Source organism: Aythya fuligula, chromosome 15 (genome assembly GCF_009819795.1).
Source record: "Aythya fuligula isolate bAytFul2 chromosome 15, bAytFul2.pri, whole genome shotgun sequence".
NCBI lineage: Eukaryota > Metazoa > Chordata > Aves > Anseriformes > Anatidae > Aythya > Aythya fuligula.
Genome location: NC_045573.1, coordinates 10,738,565 through 10,754,276, shown reverse-complemented (window position 1 = coordinate 10,754,276; position 15,712 = coordinate 10,738,565). Strand labels below are relative to the sequence as shown.

The 15,712-nt window shown below is 36.1% G+C and overlaps 1 protein-coding gene across 5 annotated transcripts in view; it reads left to right on the top strand.

The window, feature by feature from the left end:
• The window catches only part of KIAA0556 (KIAA0556 ortholog), a 71,401-nt gene extending 57,268 nt beyond the window's left edge, over positions 1 to 14,133 (top strand). For 4 of the 5 annotated variants that reach the window (XM_032197352.1, XM_032197353.1, XM_032197354.1 and 1 more), the window contains 8 exons: positions 134 to 291; positions 557 to 621; positions 2,417 to 2,527; positions 5,256 to 5,395; positions 7,896 to 7,997; positions 8,656 to 8,813; positions 11,332 to 11,420; positions 13,347 to 14,133. In XM_032197352.1, the coding sequence (XP_032053243.1) occupies positions 134 to 291; positions 557 to 621; positions 2,417 to 2,527; positions 5,256 to 5,395; positions 7,896 to 7,997; positions 8,656 to 8,813; positions 11,332 to 11,420; positions 13,347 to 13,402 (879 nt within the window). In that variant the 3' untranslated portion in view covers positions 13,403 to 14,133. Of the gene's footprint in view, positions 1 to 133; positions 292 to 556; positions 622 to 2,416; positions 2,528 to 5,255; positions 5,396 to 6,266; positions 6,330 to 7,895; positions 7,998 to 8,655; positions 8,814 to 11,331; positions 11,421 to 13,346 lie in introns of those variants that run through there. The other variant, XM_032197355.1, reaches the window with a different exon arrangement.
• The last annotated feature ends 1,579 nt before the right edge of the window (positions 14,134 to 15,712 follow it).

The window sequence follows — 15,712 nt, the reverse complement described above, 5'->3', positions numbered from 1 at the left end:
TTAGGCCAAAGGATGTGATACTACAGAAGAAAGGAATAAATACATCAAAATTACTGAAACTATTATTTCAGCCTCAGAAGTGAGTGCTAGTGCATTGGATTTATGTTATGTTTTTTATGTTTTTTTAAACAAGGCTAAGGTAGTCCATGTAACGCTGGATGGTCACAGCATCTCCCCACCAGAGGGCTTTCTTATCCGCAAGGGACCAGGCAACTGCCACTTTGACTTCGCCCAAGAAATTCTCTTCCTTGACTATCTGCAGCCCCAGCTGATTAATAGGGTACAAAAGAGGTAAAGTAGGATATTTTTATTATCTGCACCACGTAGTTTCTCTTAACTGTTCAATATTTATATGTATTTTTATTTTGAAGCAAATCTGTAGCATCTAGATGAAAATATAATGTTCTCTAATCTCAATAAAATACATTATATTACATAATCTGGGGGGCAGAGGGGTGTGTGTGTGTTTTGACTTAATTTCTTGGGTTTGCTCTGTTCTTTTCCGAATAACCCAAGAATGTACATACAAACTATTTTGCCTTGGTCATTTTGGCAGGACTGGTTCAAAGAGAATGGAACAAGCTAGTATGGACTATGAAGCACCATTAATGCCATGTGGTTGTATCCTTCTCTGTCATTTTCTCATTTGGTACGCAACTCCGAAGTGTTCTGTATAACATTGTAATGAATCCTGACAGTTTTGAATCCAACAGTTTCTGGTGCTTTAAGAAATGACTGAGATACCAAGAATATGATGAGAAAGGTATGAATTAAGAGTAAATAAATGAAACAGAATATAAGAATGTGTCACCTGTAGTAAAATGCTCCAGTAGCTTTTTTTCCTGCCTTTTGGAATCCACCCGAGCTAGAGGTTCATAAGCACAGTATCCTGCCAGCCTGTCAACACTAAAAGTAGTCTGTATTTTTGGCGTATCTTTGAATGTTCTCATTGCTATTTCTTGGAATTTGTCTTATTTTACATCTTTGTTAAGGCTGTGTTTATCAGAACTGTGTAATATTTTTCCCATTTTTGTTAAGTTTAAAAAGCCAGAAACATTGAGCTTTCTTAAATAAGTACAGACTTTTGTGATACTACTTCCTGTCATGCCATCCATCTACTTGACAGGCCTTTTAAATCCATTAGGCTATTCTAACCATGTTTAGAGACACTGAGGTCTCAGCAAGACTAAGTTCCTGACAGTTTCATGAAAATCAGTGGCTGGGTAGAGGAAAGAGAAAAATAGGTTCTCCACTAGAGAAATGGACAGCACATACCTATTACATTTTCTGCCATTCAATGAATGGGCATATTTGCTGGCCAGTTGTCACTCATGCAACACTCATGCAATTCAAAACCAAGCAAAGGTGTATTCAGAAAATGTAGAAAGGCAATCAAGCCTCCAGATAAGAGCTGTGGTGTTAATAAGTTGCAATATATAATGAGGAAGGTCACACACTTAAAAATAAATAATGATAAAATAAAAATAACAATAATAAAAAATCATTAGTTCTTCAGAAGAACATACATGAGCATATGTGAATGTAAGTAGATAGACTTTTATGTAGTTGTTCCAACTGCAGATTTTCATTTTTGTGTATTATCAGTATTAGAAATGACAGACTTTTTCTCTGAGAATAATACAGTTTATTCACAGGGATTTAAGACAAAGTCTGGAGTGAACAATACATTTTTTTCACCCATATTATAACTAGATATAATGGAACTTGTTGCTATAAGATGTCACTTCAAAGAGGAAGGATCATGAATGATTGGACTTCTATAGACATTAAGAAGAGTAAGGATTGTTGTAATGTGTATTGAGAGTATTAAAAAAAAAACACTCTTCCCTCTTTATAGACTAAAAAGAAATTCTTGATGGCTGCATACTCTACAATATCTGTCTAATAATGTTTCTTATGAAAGCATTAGGTATTGGCCACTGCAGGAAACAAGGATGAATTGTGATTTTTTTCCTAAAAGCTTTTCTTCATTTCAAACAGAAATTTTTGGATTTGAATAGGAAATGCGAATTCTGTGGTGTCAAAGAGACCTGAGTAATCTGTCAGACTGTATCTCCAGTTGTAAAGAGAATTGGCAAGCAGCTGCCATCCAAACTTGGTGCCAAAAAGCATGGCAAAACTTGCATCTGTTCAACTTCTTTACACTGAGATAAGGTGACAGCATCCAAAGTATTCAGGCTTGCAGAGCTGTGAATCTGTGATACAAATATGTAGCCTACTTTGGTATTTGGCTAAACAGTCCTTGTAGTATCAGAAGCATCTCATACACTGCAGATGAGAATGTCTAACATTGGAGATATGTGTTGCACAGTCATTTTTGAAAGTGCAAGATAAATATTCCATTAGGAAAAAGTATCAGCATCAAAATTTTCCTTAATAGCTCTTTGCTTTTCAGTTGTTTTTCAGTTTCAGCTTCTGACAACTTGGGGTGATCCATACTACATCGGTTTGAATGGACTGGAGCTGTTCAATGAACATGGAGACCAAATCTTACTGACTGAAAATAGTATCCTTTGAATTTGATTCAGTGTTCCATGGGTAACCAATAGATGGAATGAAGGACACATCTGAAAGATTCATAGCAATCAGGGCCACTGAAGAGTTGCACTTCAGCACTCTATATCAACTAAATTTGGCCTCACCTCTGTAGCTGGTAAGCTTATGGAGCAGGTAGACCTAGAAACCATGTTAAGGTATATGGAAGACAGGGAGGTGATTGGAGACAGCTAGCATGGCTTTACAAAGGGCAAATCATGCCTGACTGCCTTGGTGGCTTTCTACAACAGAGTGACACCATTGGTGGACAAGGGGAGAGCAACTGATGTTATCTACCTGGACTTGTACAAAGCCTTTGATATGGTCCTACACAACATCCTTGTCTCTAAATTGTAGAGCTATGGATTTGATGGATGGACTGTTTGGTGGATACAGAATTGACTGGATGGCCACATCCAAAGAGTAGTGGTCAACATGTCATTGTCCAGGTGGAGTGGTGTCCCTAAGCATTCCGTACTGGGACTGGTACTGTTTAATGTCTTCAACATGGATAGTGGGATTGAGTGCACCCTCAGCAAGTTTGTGGATGACATGAAGTTGAGTGGTGCAGCTGACCACTAGAGGGACCCTGACAGGCTTGAGAGGTGGGCCTGTACAAACCTCGTGAAGTTCAACAAGGCCAAGTGCAAGGTCCTGCACCTGGGTCAAGGCAATCCCAAACATCAGTACAGACTGGGTGATGAATGGGTAGAAAGCTGCCCTGCAGAGAAAGATGTGGGGGTAGTGGTAGATGAAAAAACTTGATATGATCTGGCAACGTGCACTTGCAACCCAGAAAGCCACCCGTATCCTGGGCCACATCAAAAGTACGGTGGCCAGCAGGGCAAGGGAGGGGATTCAACCCATCCACTGTCCTTTCATGAGACCCCACCTGGAGCCCTACGTTCAGCTCTGAGGCCCCAGCACAAGATACAGGGAGCTGGTAGAGCTAGTCCTGCAGAGGCCACAAGGATGATCAGAGGGCTGGAGCTCCTCTCCTGTAAAGATAAAGAGAGACTGAGAGAGATGGGGTTGTTCAGCCTGGAGAAGAGAATGCTCCAGGGAGACCTTACAGCAGTGTTCCAATACTTAGATGGGGCATACAAGGAAGATGAGGAGAGACCAGGGTGTATAGTGATAGGACAGGAAGCAATAGTTTTGAACTAAAAGGGGGAAGATTTAGAATAGATATTGGGGAAAAAATCCTTTACCATGAGGGTGGCTAGATACTGGCTGGTCCAGAGAAGCTCTATCCCTGGCAGTGCCCAAGGGCAGGCTGGATGGGATTTGTGGAGCCTGGAGTTGGGCGGAGGTGTTCCTGCCTATGGCAGTGTGGTTGTATCTAGATGATCATTAAAGGTCCCTTCCAACCCAAACCATTCTCTGGTTCTATGAATCTTAAAGAGCTGGAAGTGTATACCTCCATATAGAACTGATGTTGTTCAATCACATTGTAAAAGCAGTGTATCTTAACCAACTAAAACTGATAAAAACGTGAATGCTGTGTGTATTGTATATCTCAACAGATCCTCATTTTTTTTATAAATAGAGATTACACTGAAAAAAAAGTGAAGGTTCTTTTCTGAGCAACATTTTTATTTATGTATTCTATGGTGCATGATGAACTTGAAATCTCCACATCTGTGATGGAGAAGAAACATTTGAAATTGAAGTGTTAATAGTTTGTTTTTAAGATCAGGGGATTTTTGACTTACATTGTATGCCTTTACAGTATGTCCTTATTGTATATTTTTACAATGCCATGTAAAGATAGCACAGCTAGTTTGGAATAATCACCTGTTTCTGCTTGTACAGCAGTGTTTCTTGGATATCTTAGGATCCCAGAAAAAGCACATCTGTCTCAGTACAGTACATGTGATAATTCAGCTACCAAGTCTGAAGCAAGCTTTTCTTAAATAGCTGAGTCATTTCTGTGCTATTTATTAAATTCCTTATAAATATTGAGAGACTCCAGCCTTCTAGAAAGCAAAGCAAGGGGAAACTATTGTCCATCAAACTAGCTTGCTAGGGTCTTATAATTCTGAAGACAATGCCATCCATCCACATTTCTTTGCATGTCTTTAGCATACATATGTTTTAAACTGAAACATTCCCTTACAGAGGAAGTCTAGTTATACAGAAAGCCTGTAGAAGGTTTAATCTTTCCCTCTCAAAGAAATGAAAGAAGGTCTTACTAGACAGTTAATGATTTTTATTAGAAGTATTATGGAACTTCAGGAAAATGCAGTCAGACTGGCTATCTCCTACAAGGATACTTTTCTTAAGGTATCTTTCATATGAGTTTCTACATGTTTGTGCTAAAAAAAAAAAAGTGGAGCTTTGTCACAAAATAAATAAAACAACACTTGGGAAGTGACTATTTCTAATAAGGGAACTTTATTGATGAAGTCATGAAAATGTACTTTAAAAGAAATGAAATGCAGCTAATTAATTTCTTCCTATTTTAAACATAATTTCAAATGCCAGAATCTGTAAGAGTTTTACTGCTTTAAAGAATGTGTTCTCAAGTTCCTCAGCTAGCTAAGTAAAATACTTGGAGTATTTTATAATTTTTACTGCTCTATTCTATCTATAGAATACTTGCTCATGGAGTCTGGAAGAGCAAGCATGAACTTTTAAAATATGTTATTTCTGAAACGTCCTTTACAGTTATTTAAACTTAAAGCTTTTTTTTCCAGACATTGCTGCTTTTCCAGATAGTGTCAATGTTTTGGAAGATGTATCTGGAGATATCCGAACTCCAGACAAACTCATTGACAGAGTAAATAACACAACTGATGGCAGACATATGTGGCTTGCACCAGTTCTTCCTGGTTTGGTACATTTTCCCTTTTCATTCCATTCTAGCGATGTGCATACAGGTGGCCAGAAGCATAACAGAAAGGGAAAACATGCATAATCTTTAGGTAAATTTGGTATTAGTAAGCTAGGCTACCTTTCAGAAGACGTTCTCTTTATTCCACTTTCTCTTCACTGAAAAGGTAGCAGCGGTATATATCTCCCAGCTTAGTAACCTGCTTGTTATTTCCCTGATGCAACAGCAAAATAATTTCCAGAGGTAGCATGGATGTTTTATCAGCTACTCTGATAATGTTACTGGTAAAACAGCTTAATATATGTGTTTTGTGCAGTGAACACCTTTCAAATGGGAATGTACTAAAATTGTAAACCATTTTTTGCAAAAGACAATAAATTTTGTTACAGTAATTAGAATTTCTTTAAACCTCATTAACTGTCTTGAATTCAAATTCATAAATTAGAAGTGACAGACATAGTATTTCATGTCCTAAAACTCCAAGCAATTGAGCCCTTTTAGAAGCAGCATGTTTAAAGTATGGGGTACCAAATATCTAAACAGGAAAAGCTGATAAACTTAGATGGGTTCTTACTTTGTTTTGGGAGAGAACATTTTTGCATGGGGCTGTTTTTGGACATTGTTAAGATGTATTTCTTAGAGGATAGATTTCAAAACTATTAAAATGTAAACCTAAAGCGTGATGTGCTATAGCTTACTGTGTTGGAAAAATCCTTACTGCATATATTACAGTTATTTATTTAGACTACTATAAGCAAAGGATTAAGTCAGTTTTGAAAATAATCTGTATATTCTTTGATGATGTAATGCAGTGAGTATAGTTAAGATAAAACTTTAATTATACTTGGGAATACTGACTGCTTGTGTTTCTTAGGAAAATGGAAGTTCTGTGTAATGCCTGAGGTTCCTAGGGTCTAGATCCCACATCTTGAACCTGGTAATTAACTCGGGATGCACAGATACCCATTGTAGCATCGTGAATGGTTGATTTGACAACCATCTGAGTTTGCATGTCTGACATGTGTTAATGTCCTTATAAAAACATTATTGCAGAGATTATTTCATTTTGGCAAAAGGAAAATAATGCCTGAGGTTCTAGCACAGATCCATACAATGTTTTTTTTTGTCATCATGTCTGGCACCAAAGTAGTAGATAAGATATTATCCATTTACCCTTTTTAACACTAATATGTTTTTCAATATGTATTTGCAGGAGGGACAAGTAAGCAAAGTAATGGCCCTTTCTGTACTTAAGCTGTAGCGAGTGATACCTTTTCAAGATCCATATAGTTCTTTCCTCTCTGCCGTCTTCCATGGTTTGGTTGCAAAGCCAGCAAGTACAAATGGATTAAGCAAGCAGCCTGTTAATGATCATTGTCTATAGTTGGGATGCTGAACCAAGTCTTCTGTATCCTCATTGTTAGCTTGTTTTGAAACATTTCAATTGTCTTGAAAGCTGAATTAACTTTTTGCTACATTGGAAAATTTGAAAGCTTTAGGAAAAAAATATACAATGGGACTTTCTTTTCCTTTCTAAATTTATCTTCCTTTCTACCTCTAAAATTTTAGAGATTTATTACTAATATAAGTTTGGTTTGAATTCTTTGTTACCCTTTTACTGTATATTTTATTTGTTTGTTCAAATGCATTTTCCATCAAATTTTTCATTTTCTATCACACTAACAATTGTCTTTGGACATTTTAGCCCAAATTTTCTCCCAGAAAAGCATACATAAAAGCAGCTTTATTGACCACATCTACCTCTCTTTCTTCAGTACAAAAAATATGTAGTGATTTAATACAAATAACAGTTTCTTCTACAAAACATTGAAGGATTAAGACTACAGAGGATGCTAGAGGGGGAATATAGGATACATTGGCCTAAAGTTGATATAGTAACTCATAAAAGGAATAACATAGAATTAGCTGTAATAGGCAAGATTTGTTTCCTGTGACCTAATCTGTGTTCTTAACATCTTGACATTGATGTCACTTAAAGATAAAATGAACGGTATCTCAAGCAATAATTATTTGGCAAGCATTAGGAGAGTTGTCTGTGTACCTGTTTTTGCAACTTGTGTGCGGTACACAACTTCTGTTAGAGTTTTGTTGGGATATATGAGAAATGTTAGTGTTGCTAGTAGGAAGATGGATTCCGCTCATAGTCAGCTTGTCTCATGCTGAAGTCCATGTCTGTGTTTTTGTTGATGTAATACTCATTAAAAGTGTCTTTCTCGCCCTCTCCCAAATGATTAGCAGTCCTGAATGACAAGCTCAGATGCAGATGTTATCTTCTGAGTTAATGTACATTTGAGAGGGCAGCTCTGGAGAAGAGGCAACATGTGTGAATTATCAACAGAGATGATAGCTGAACTTAAGTCCTTATCAGTTTTCTGCCCTCTAGCTATATCTCTTTAAATGCAGACCAATTTTGATGAAACTTGTATGAAACTTTTCTTTGGGGGATTTGTGCTCTAAAATGTAAATGAATTCTCTTTTGCAGGTGAATAGGGTGTATGTTATTTTTGATGTACCTACTACTGTTTCAATGATCAAGTTATGGAATTATGCCAAAACACCTCAGAGAGGTGTGAAGGAATTTGGTGTAAGTATGCCTTTGTATGCCTTGTTACTCTTTTGGTGAATCACCTTGCCATGATTTCTGCACTTTTTTCAGTTTCCTTCAGTGTGATTCTATATAATCTGAAAGAAAGGGATTTATATCATTTATCACTGTATTTAGTATTAAAATGATTAACCTCTGCAAGTCATGTGTCCTGTTTATCAGGTGTTTTTAATAATTAGATAATTAGATAATTGTTTTAAGATAGAATAATGCTTTTCTTTCTCTAGTAACTATAGAACAGGTCTGTAATACTGGTTAATACTGGTCTGTAATAACCACAGACACAGGTTTTGGACAGCTGAAGTGAGTTAAGATTCATTAATTCCTAAATTTAAGAGTGATTTGCTCCAGTTAATATAAGTGCAATTACATAGAGCATGAAATACATTTTGAGTACCTTTTTGAAAACTTCATTAGAAATGTAAATAAGAAGACAAAAACTTGAGGGGGGGGGGGGAACCCACCAGCAAATGGAACAGAATGGAAATTTAGGGAGACAAAAACTAAAATAATGACTGGACTTCTGAAACAAACAGTGCAAAATGTTTTTTAGTTATTTCATTGAGAGGACTACTGAAAGTGATTCCTAGGGGGTTTTTTAATCTTTTTTTTTTTTTTTTTTTTTTAATATCTTTAGCTTCTGGTGGATGACTTGCTTGTGTACAACGGGATTCTGGATATGGTGAACCATGTTGTGTCAGGCATCCTACCAACTTGTGACCCAGTGGTCCCATACCATACCATTCTCTTTACAGACGATGAAAAGATTTGTCATCAGAAGAGAAGTGTTATTAGGTATGTGGGTGGATCTTGACTGGAAGAGTGTTGTTTTCAAAAACTGTTTTTGTGACTAATGTTAGGAGTACACAAATAGGTATAAACGTTCCCTATAAAGCATACTCAAACCCATTTAATGGTTAAAAAATAATCTTTTTCTTTTAAATAAAAGGACCAAAACGCTAGCTTTAGCTTTATTTCTAAGCATTTTTTAGCATTTATTTAGATTATTGATTCATATTTATATGTATTTTCATGGCAGTCTATAGTAATAAAGATAAAGTAAAGGAACTAGGTCTCCTTAGAGAAGAAATAATAAACCCCAATGATACTATGTTGGGGGGGGGGAGGGGGATAACGATCAAATATCAAAAGTAAATTAAAAGTCCTCTGATTTTTCACAAATAATGATTCAAAAAACAGAAATCTATTATTTTATGAATGTTCTAGTGAACTATTAACTGAGAATGAATTGAGTTCTGAGGACTAACACTTTGAAACCACCAAGCTGGCAATCTCACAGCAAATGTGATGAAAAATACACTTATGTTCTGAAGATCAGGGCTAACAGGGCCTAAAAAACAGTCCCTAGCAAGGAAAATGAAGACTGAAAGAAAAGCATATATTCAGTGAGATTGAAAAGGTGAAAAATTTAAAGCTTATACAAATAAACACTTGCTTATACATTGGATCGTTAAAAAGCAGAATGTCTTGCACATACATAACTTGAAAAAAGACAACAGTTCGCATTTAGAAGAGACATATTCATTCAGAAGAATACTAAAATATTTAAAAATAAGTGGAAGGAATGTAAGCTATCTTGACTCACTGTAGAAGTTCACATTTGCTTACAGGGATTTCCTTTGCTTCTCTAAAGCACAGGAAAATGCACAGGTGGTGTGGGCCACAGGCAATGCCAGATGTTAAAGTAGATTATTGTTGTTTTGGAAGTATTGTGTTAGACTTGTGTTTTTGGACAAGTGGCTGTGTTGTCATGGTAAAATTTGGCGGTAAAGAGTTTTTCAAGTGAAAAAGTTACTGAAATGAAAAATGTCTTGAGGAATTATGAGTTTTGAAGAGTTTTTCAGTGGGATACAGGAAGAAGGAGAAATGAACTTTTACTTTCTTCAGTTTAACATCTTCATTTTAACATCTTTGAGTATTATTTTATTGAAAGCAGGGAAGTTCCACGTATAGTTGTAGATCTTCTTCACATAACTTCCTTTACACATGCTTAAAAGACATATATCTGTTGATTAAGTTTTAAGAGGGAAATCCTTTTATGGTCTCACAAAATTCATGATCTGTTTTCCAGTCAAAAATATGCAGAGTCTTTTCTCATAGAATTCCTGTGCAGGAATGTTCTTGGTCTTCCTTCTTAGCTTGTTTTGCAGTCTTCTATTCCTTCTTTTTCCTTATGCTACCCCACTAAAATATAGGGTACTCTGACAATAAAACATAGATATCTACTATATCTATATATATATTTTTTAAAATGTGTATATTCTTGAGCTTTTATATGTTGGTACTTCTGACTTTGGTCTATTCTCTTTCACATGTCAACGGTAACACTTTATGAACCCTGAACTCTGACTTTGGTCTATTCTCTTTCACATGTCAATGGTAACACTTTATGAACCCTGAACTGAAGTCTCATGTTATCATCAGTGATGTAAATTCTGATTTGCTCCAGTATTGTTTCTCCTGTTGCACTCTGTTGGTTTGAGAGGTATTACATTTTTTCCTGCAAAAATAGAAGCCTATTGTGTGTGGTATTTGTAAAGAAAAGAAAAAAATCAAAGGCACGGATTTTTATCTGTGTGAAAGGGAGATGTTAGTGTTGTTTTCTTTACATTTTTTTTCTGTAATTTAATTAAACTTTGAATTTATTGTTTCTTTCACACACAAAAAAATCTTAAAATTCTATCTCAGCCTGTAAACAAAACTTATCACAATAAATTAATATTGCAGGATTTTTTCAAGTAATACTATATAAACATTACAAAATAATGTTAAGTTCCATATTCCATAAAGAGGGCTTTTATACCCTCTTTGTACAGCACTAATGTAAAATCTCTCTTTGGTTGTTATGGTTCAAGTTGTGCAGGCAGGCAAGAAAATTGTAGCATGAATTTGATGTTTATATTTGAATGTGTGCCTACTGCTACATATGCCACTAGTTAAAATTGGCAAAAAAAAAACAAACCAAACCAAAACAACAACAACAACAACAACAAAACACAACAACAACAAACAACAACAAACCAAACAAACAGACAAAACCAAAACAAAACCAAAAACAAACAAACGAAAAAAAAACACTTCAGGTAGATGCAGACAGAATGCCTTGTCTTTCTACGTAGTCTCATGATGTGTTTGTGCTTCAGTGTTTTTTTTTTTGTTTGTTTCAGTTTTTGTATTATTTCTTTTAAGCCTCCTGAACCTAAGTAACTCATTTGGTAACCTTTTCCATGCCAATCATAGCCTTACAAAATGTTGATTATTTCGGTTATTGTACTGACTTTAATCTTTTCAGCAATCATATGGGAGATCAGGATGTACGAATGATGAATGAAAATCAGATTATCACAAACAGCAAAATGAAGCAAGTTGTGGCTGATCCAGGTTAGTTCTGTCTTTACAATTTTCTGCTTATTTTCTAGGAAGACAGTATGGATAATAAACATTGCTAAAGACCTAAGCTGGGAAAAATGGGAAGACTTACACCCCTTTTATTTATTTAGCTCTACCTTTTCTTAGGAAAAAGCAAACATGAATGTCATACTCTGATGGATTTTTATTCTGTATCTAACTCTGAAAGTGGATGAAATAAATCAATGGCCTATGTGGCATGTAGTTGTAGTTTATACCAACACATGAACAGAAGTCCTCAGGAAAGAAACTGACTTAAGGTAAACTGAAAAGTAGTGTTATAGTACAGGTCCAAAGATAGCTTTTGGAGTAATAGGCTTGTTGCTTCCCCACTGGCCTTTTAAGCAGCTTTAGAGATGATGCATATGTGTCCTAGAACTACTTGCTTGTTGTTCCTCAAGCAAATCCAAAATCACAATAAATGGAACAGGGATGAAAAAGAGTTGACCTTATTCCTCCCACTGTCTGTCTTGTTGGTCTTTTGTCTTACAAAGTGATAACTAAAGAGCCTATTTTTTGTTTTGTTTTGTTTTTTTTTCCTTCCCCAAGGAGGAATAGTAGATTGTGTTTATAGTCTGAAAAGTCCCTGTCATTGTAAATTATACGGGATAGCACCCTAAATATATTACAAATTCTCAACCAAGCTGGTATTTTCATGATTGTTTTTCTCCCCCAACCAAGACAATTTCTCTAGTTAGTTTCTCTAAAAAGTGTTTCATAATTATTTGATAGCTTTTAGTAATAATTCTGTAAAGGAATTTGAAGTGCTGTTGCCAGTGCAAATATATCTTCAAAATATTAATATGTTAGCACTAGCTGTGTCAGAAGTATCTTGCGCACATCTGTGTCTGTAGTAATGACATCCTGGGTTGCAGTGCAGACATAGCTATACTTTACTAGCTATAGGGTATCATTGCCATTGCTGTCACATCTGTTGTCCAGATATTAAGGAAGGAAAAGGCCTTTTATGCCACCTAAAGATGGGCCAGTCCTCATCTCTTACTGTGTGGTTATCTGTTGAGGATTGCCTATTGACTTCTGTCCACTGTCACCTCTATAGTACTTACTGGTATCAGACACAGGGGCTAATAATATAAATTCATCAATTAGTGATAGAATAATTTGGGTTGGAGGGGACCTTAGGGAGGGCTCTTGTCCAACCTCCTAATTAGAACAGGGCCAACACTGAGTTCAGACCAGGTTCCCCAGGAAAGTGATTACATAAGACTTTCTTTTTGGGGAAAAAAGATTTTCCTGATGTCTCCGGAGTCAGACCATCCTTCTTGTTGAAAGATGGAAGTCATTTTGCCAGCATGGCTTTCAGATGTTGCTTTTCTACCTCACCTTGTTGTACCATCCCTTATGTTCCTTTATTTCTTCTATATCCATCCTATTCCCTCAACATAATCCCAAACCTGTGATAATCCCATCTAGTCTCTGAAGCCAGATCACTCATGTAAAATTGTAAATCAAAATGTTGGTGAGGGGATGATGCACAAGAAAGAGCTAGCGTTAGTGCTCTGTGCTCTGAAATGGAACCACAGTTAGCGCTGTTCTGCCACTACTTCCCATAGGACCTGATTTGACTTCTGTCTTCTTTTGAGTCCCTGTGCTGTCACTTCTGGGACCAAAATTTGTGTGTGTATCTATAAATGCTCTTCAGCCTCCATTGAGAAACAGAGTAACAAATTAAATTACTTCCTCACCCCGATTCAGATGGATACTGTTCCATAGTCTGTCACTCTGAGATCTTCTTTTCTACAAGGCCTCACTCACTGTCAATGTAACATATATTACTGAAAAGAGTAGCGTAACTTTTATTCTGTGGTGGATATAGAAATGGGACTTTGTTATTAATACAGGAGCATTCTTTAAACAGCATTTAATTTCCCTCAACAGCTTTGCGTCCCAAAACCTGCATATGTGAAAAAGGACTGCAGAGGAGGAAGAGGTAACATGGGATGGTGGCTGGAAAGTCCTGAATACATCCAGCCCTAGATATGTGTCATCTAGCTCTCCAAGATACACATCATCTAAATGGAAGTTGTTCTGTGTTTTCTGAACTGCTTCATATCTTATGAGAGGAAGCTTTATTTGCTAAAAAAGAATTTTCTTCAGTAATGAAATTTAAAGCATGAATTTAGTTTTCTGGTTCTTTTATTGTTGTTATCTACGCTGTCTGAATTTTCTCCCCGCTCTTAATTGAAAATCCATAGAAGAAGAAACATAGGAATGAGTGAGAACCTCACTGCTAACTGACAACTGTTTCTGCAAAGTACCAAGAACTTGGGTGAAGCGTGATGGTCATAATGAGGTCTTTTAGAGCATTTCTTAAGCTTTAACTTTGAAATCCTAGGTGGTTGGTTGCGAAGCTTCACGCTAGAAGGAAGTGTGTGCTTTGTTACTGATGAAGAAGCTTGTAAATAGTTCTTTGGGAAATGCACATATAAGAAATATTCATTACCTCTCTGTGTCTAGGCTGCCAACTCTATGTTTTCATGTATTGTCTCTCTAGTTGCTGACACTGTTTATGATATCAGAAGAGGTTCCACTGGGCACGCAGACGTGATGATTGTTTTTAGAAAATGAAAGTCAGAAGTGGGTTTATCAAGGTTTAATAAGGAAGTTTCAGCTGTCTCATGCCTATTTTTTTTTTATTTTTTTTTTCTCCAGTGAAATAACCATTTCTTTTATTATTTCACTATCACAAAAAAGTAAAAAAAAAAAAAAAAATAATATTTTTTTCTGAAGGACCATCCACTAATATGCTACATATTCTCCTGCTACAGAACAGTGCTCTAATGCTCTTTTCTCCAGTTTTGCCTGCATTTGGTTATGTGAACAAGGAGGCTATACCCCTGGATTGCACCAACCAGACCAGCTGCCAGCAGTGTATCAACCCTTTTGAGAAATGGTAAATGCATTTTAACTAGCAGATGGTAAGGAGTGAACTGCATTTTTAAAATACAGAATACTCTAACCAAATTGTCATGCTGCAGGATTTTTAGCTATGCAAATGTGCTTTTCACTGAAAATTTGTCAGTGGTGACAACCTGTAAATCTATTATAAGATCTCGTAGAACGTTCTACCTTTTTCATTTAGAACTCATTTGTTGTTTCCAGATAGAACTGAAAGCTCTGAAATGCTTTTATACATCACAGATACACTGTTGCAGCTCCTGATACAGAATCAAAATGTGCTGCTTCCCTTTCTGTTGTAAGTCAGGAGAGCAGTAGTCTGTATATTTGCTTATAAAATACTTAGCTGTTGTTGGCTAAGCTGTAAAGACTGAAGATAGCAATGCAGTTCCTGGATTTTTGTGTATTGATTAAGCAACAAAATGTCTCTTGTACTAAATTCAAAGCACTTCTAAATGTAAAACAGATGTCTATTTCTTTATAATATCAATAGAATTTGTTATGGAATTTAATTATTGGTATTGTTATTAGTGTGACAAGTGTTCCTGCTTAAAAAGTAAAAGATATGAATAAAATACATTTTCACAAAGCTTGATTAAGAGCTTTGTTTTCTGTAAATGAAAGTGCTTCTTGTCCACAAAAGTATTTGTATTAATTACTAAACTTGTGGGACATCTTCTAACACCAGTGCTTCCTTTCATTGCCAGGATATCTAGAACAGGAAGTGCAACTCATCACAGTAGGGTGAAATTGGGATAATGCATGTGGCAAGACTTCTCTTGGGAGCATTAGCAGAGCTTGAATGAATCAGAATAAGCATTGTTGTATTCCCAAATGATAAACTGTTTTTCTGAGTTTTATCCAGTCATCACTAAAGTTAAGCCAATGAAAAAACTGAAGTACGTGAGTATATTGTACCTTGATTAAAGGCTGTTTCCAAACTTCATTGACAAAAGAATCCTTCTGTTGTTCTTCAAGCTGTCTCCCACAGTGCACTTACCAGTGTTGCTCTGCCAAGAACCAAGTTCTGATTTTTTTCTCCAAATCAGATAGCTGTTAAATGAAACTCCAAAACAAATTGAGGAGGAGCCGAAAGAAGCATTATTGGTACAGCTAAGAACAGATAAAAAAAAAAAAAAAAAAAAAAAAAAGTGCTTGGAAGAGGAGAGGCTATTGCAATATTATTTTTTATAAGACTTAAGGCATGATCAGAGATCTGTCATACAAGTGGTCTACAGATGAGATGAGGCCTGTCATAGCCTGTTCTCCTAAGAAAATTGCACTGAATAGGCAGAGAATTGGGTCTGAGAGGGAGAGGATTTTCTGTGCTGACCCCTCTTCTCTGT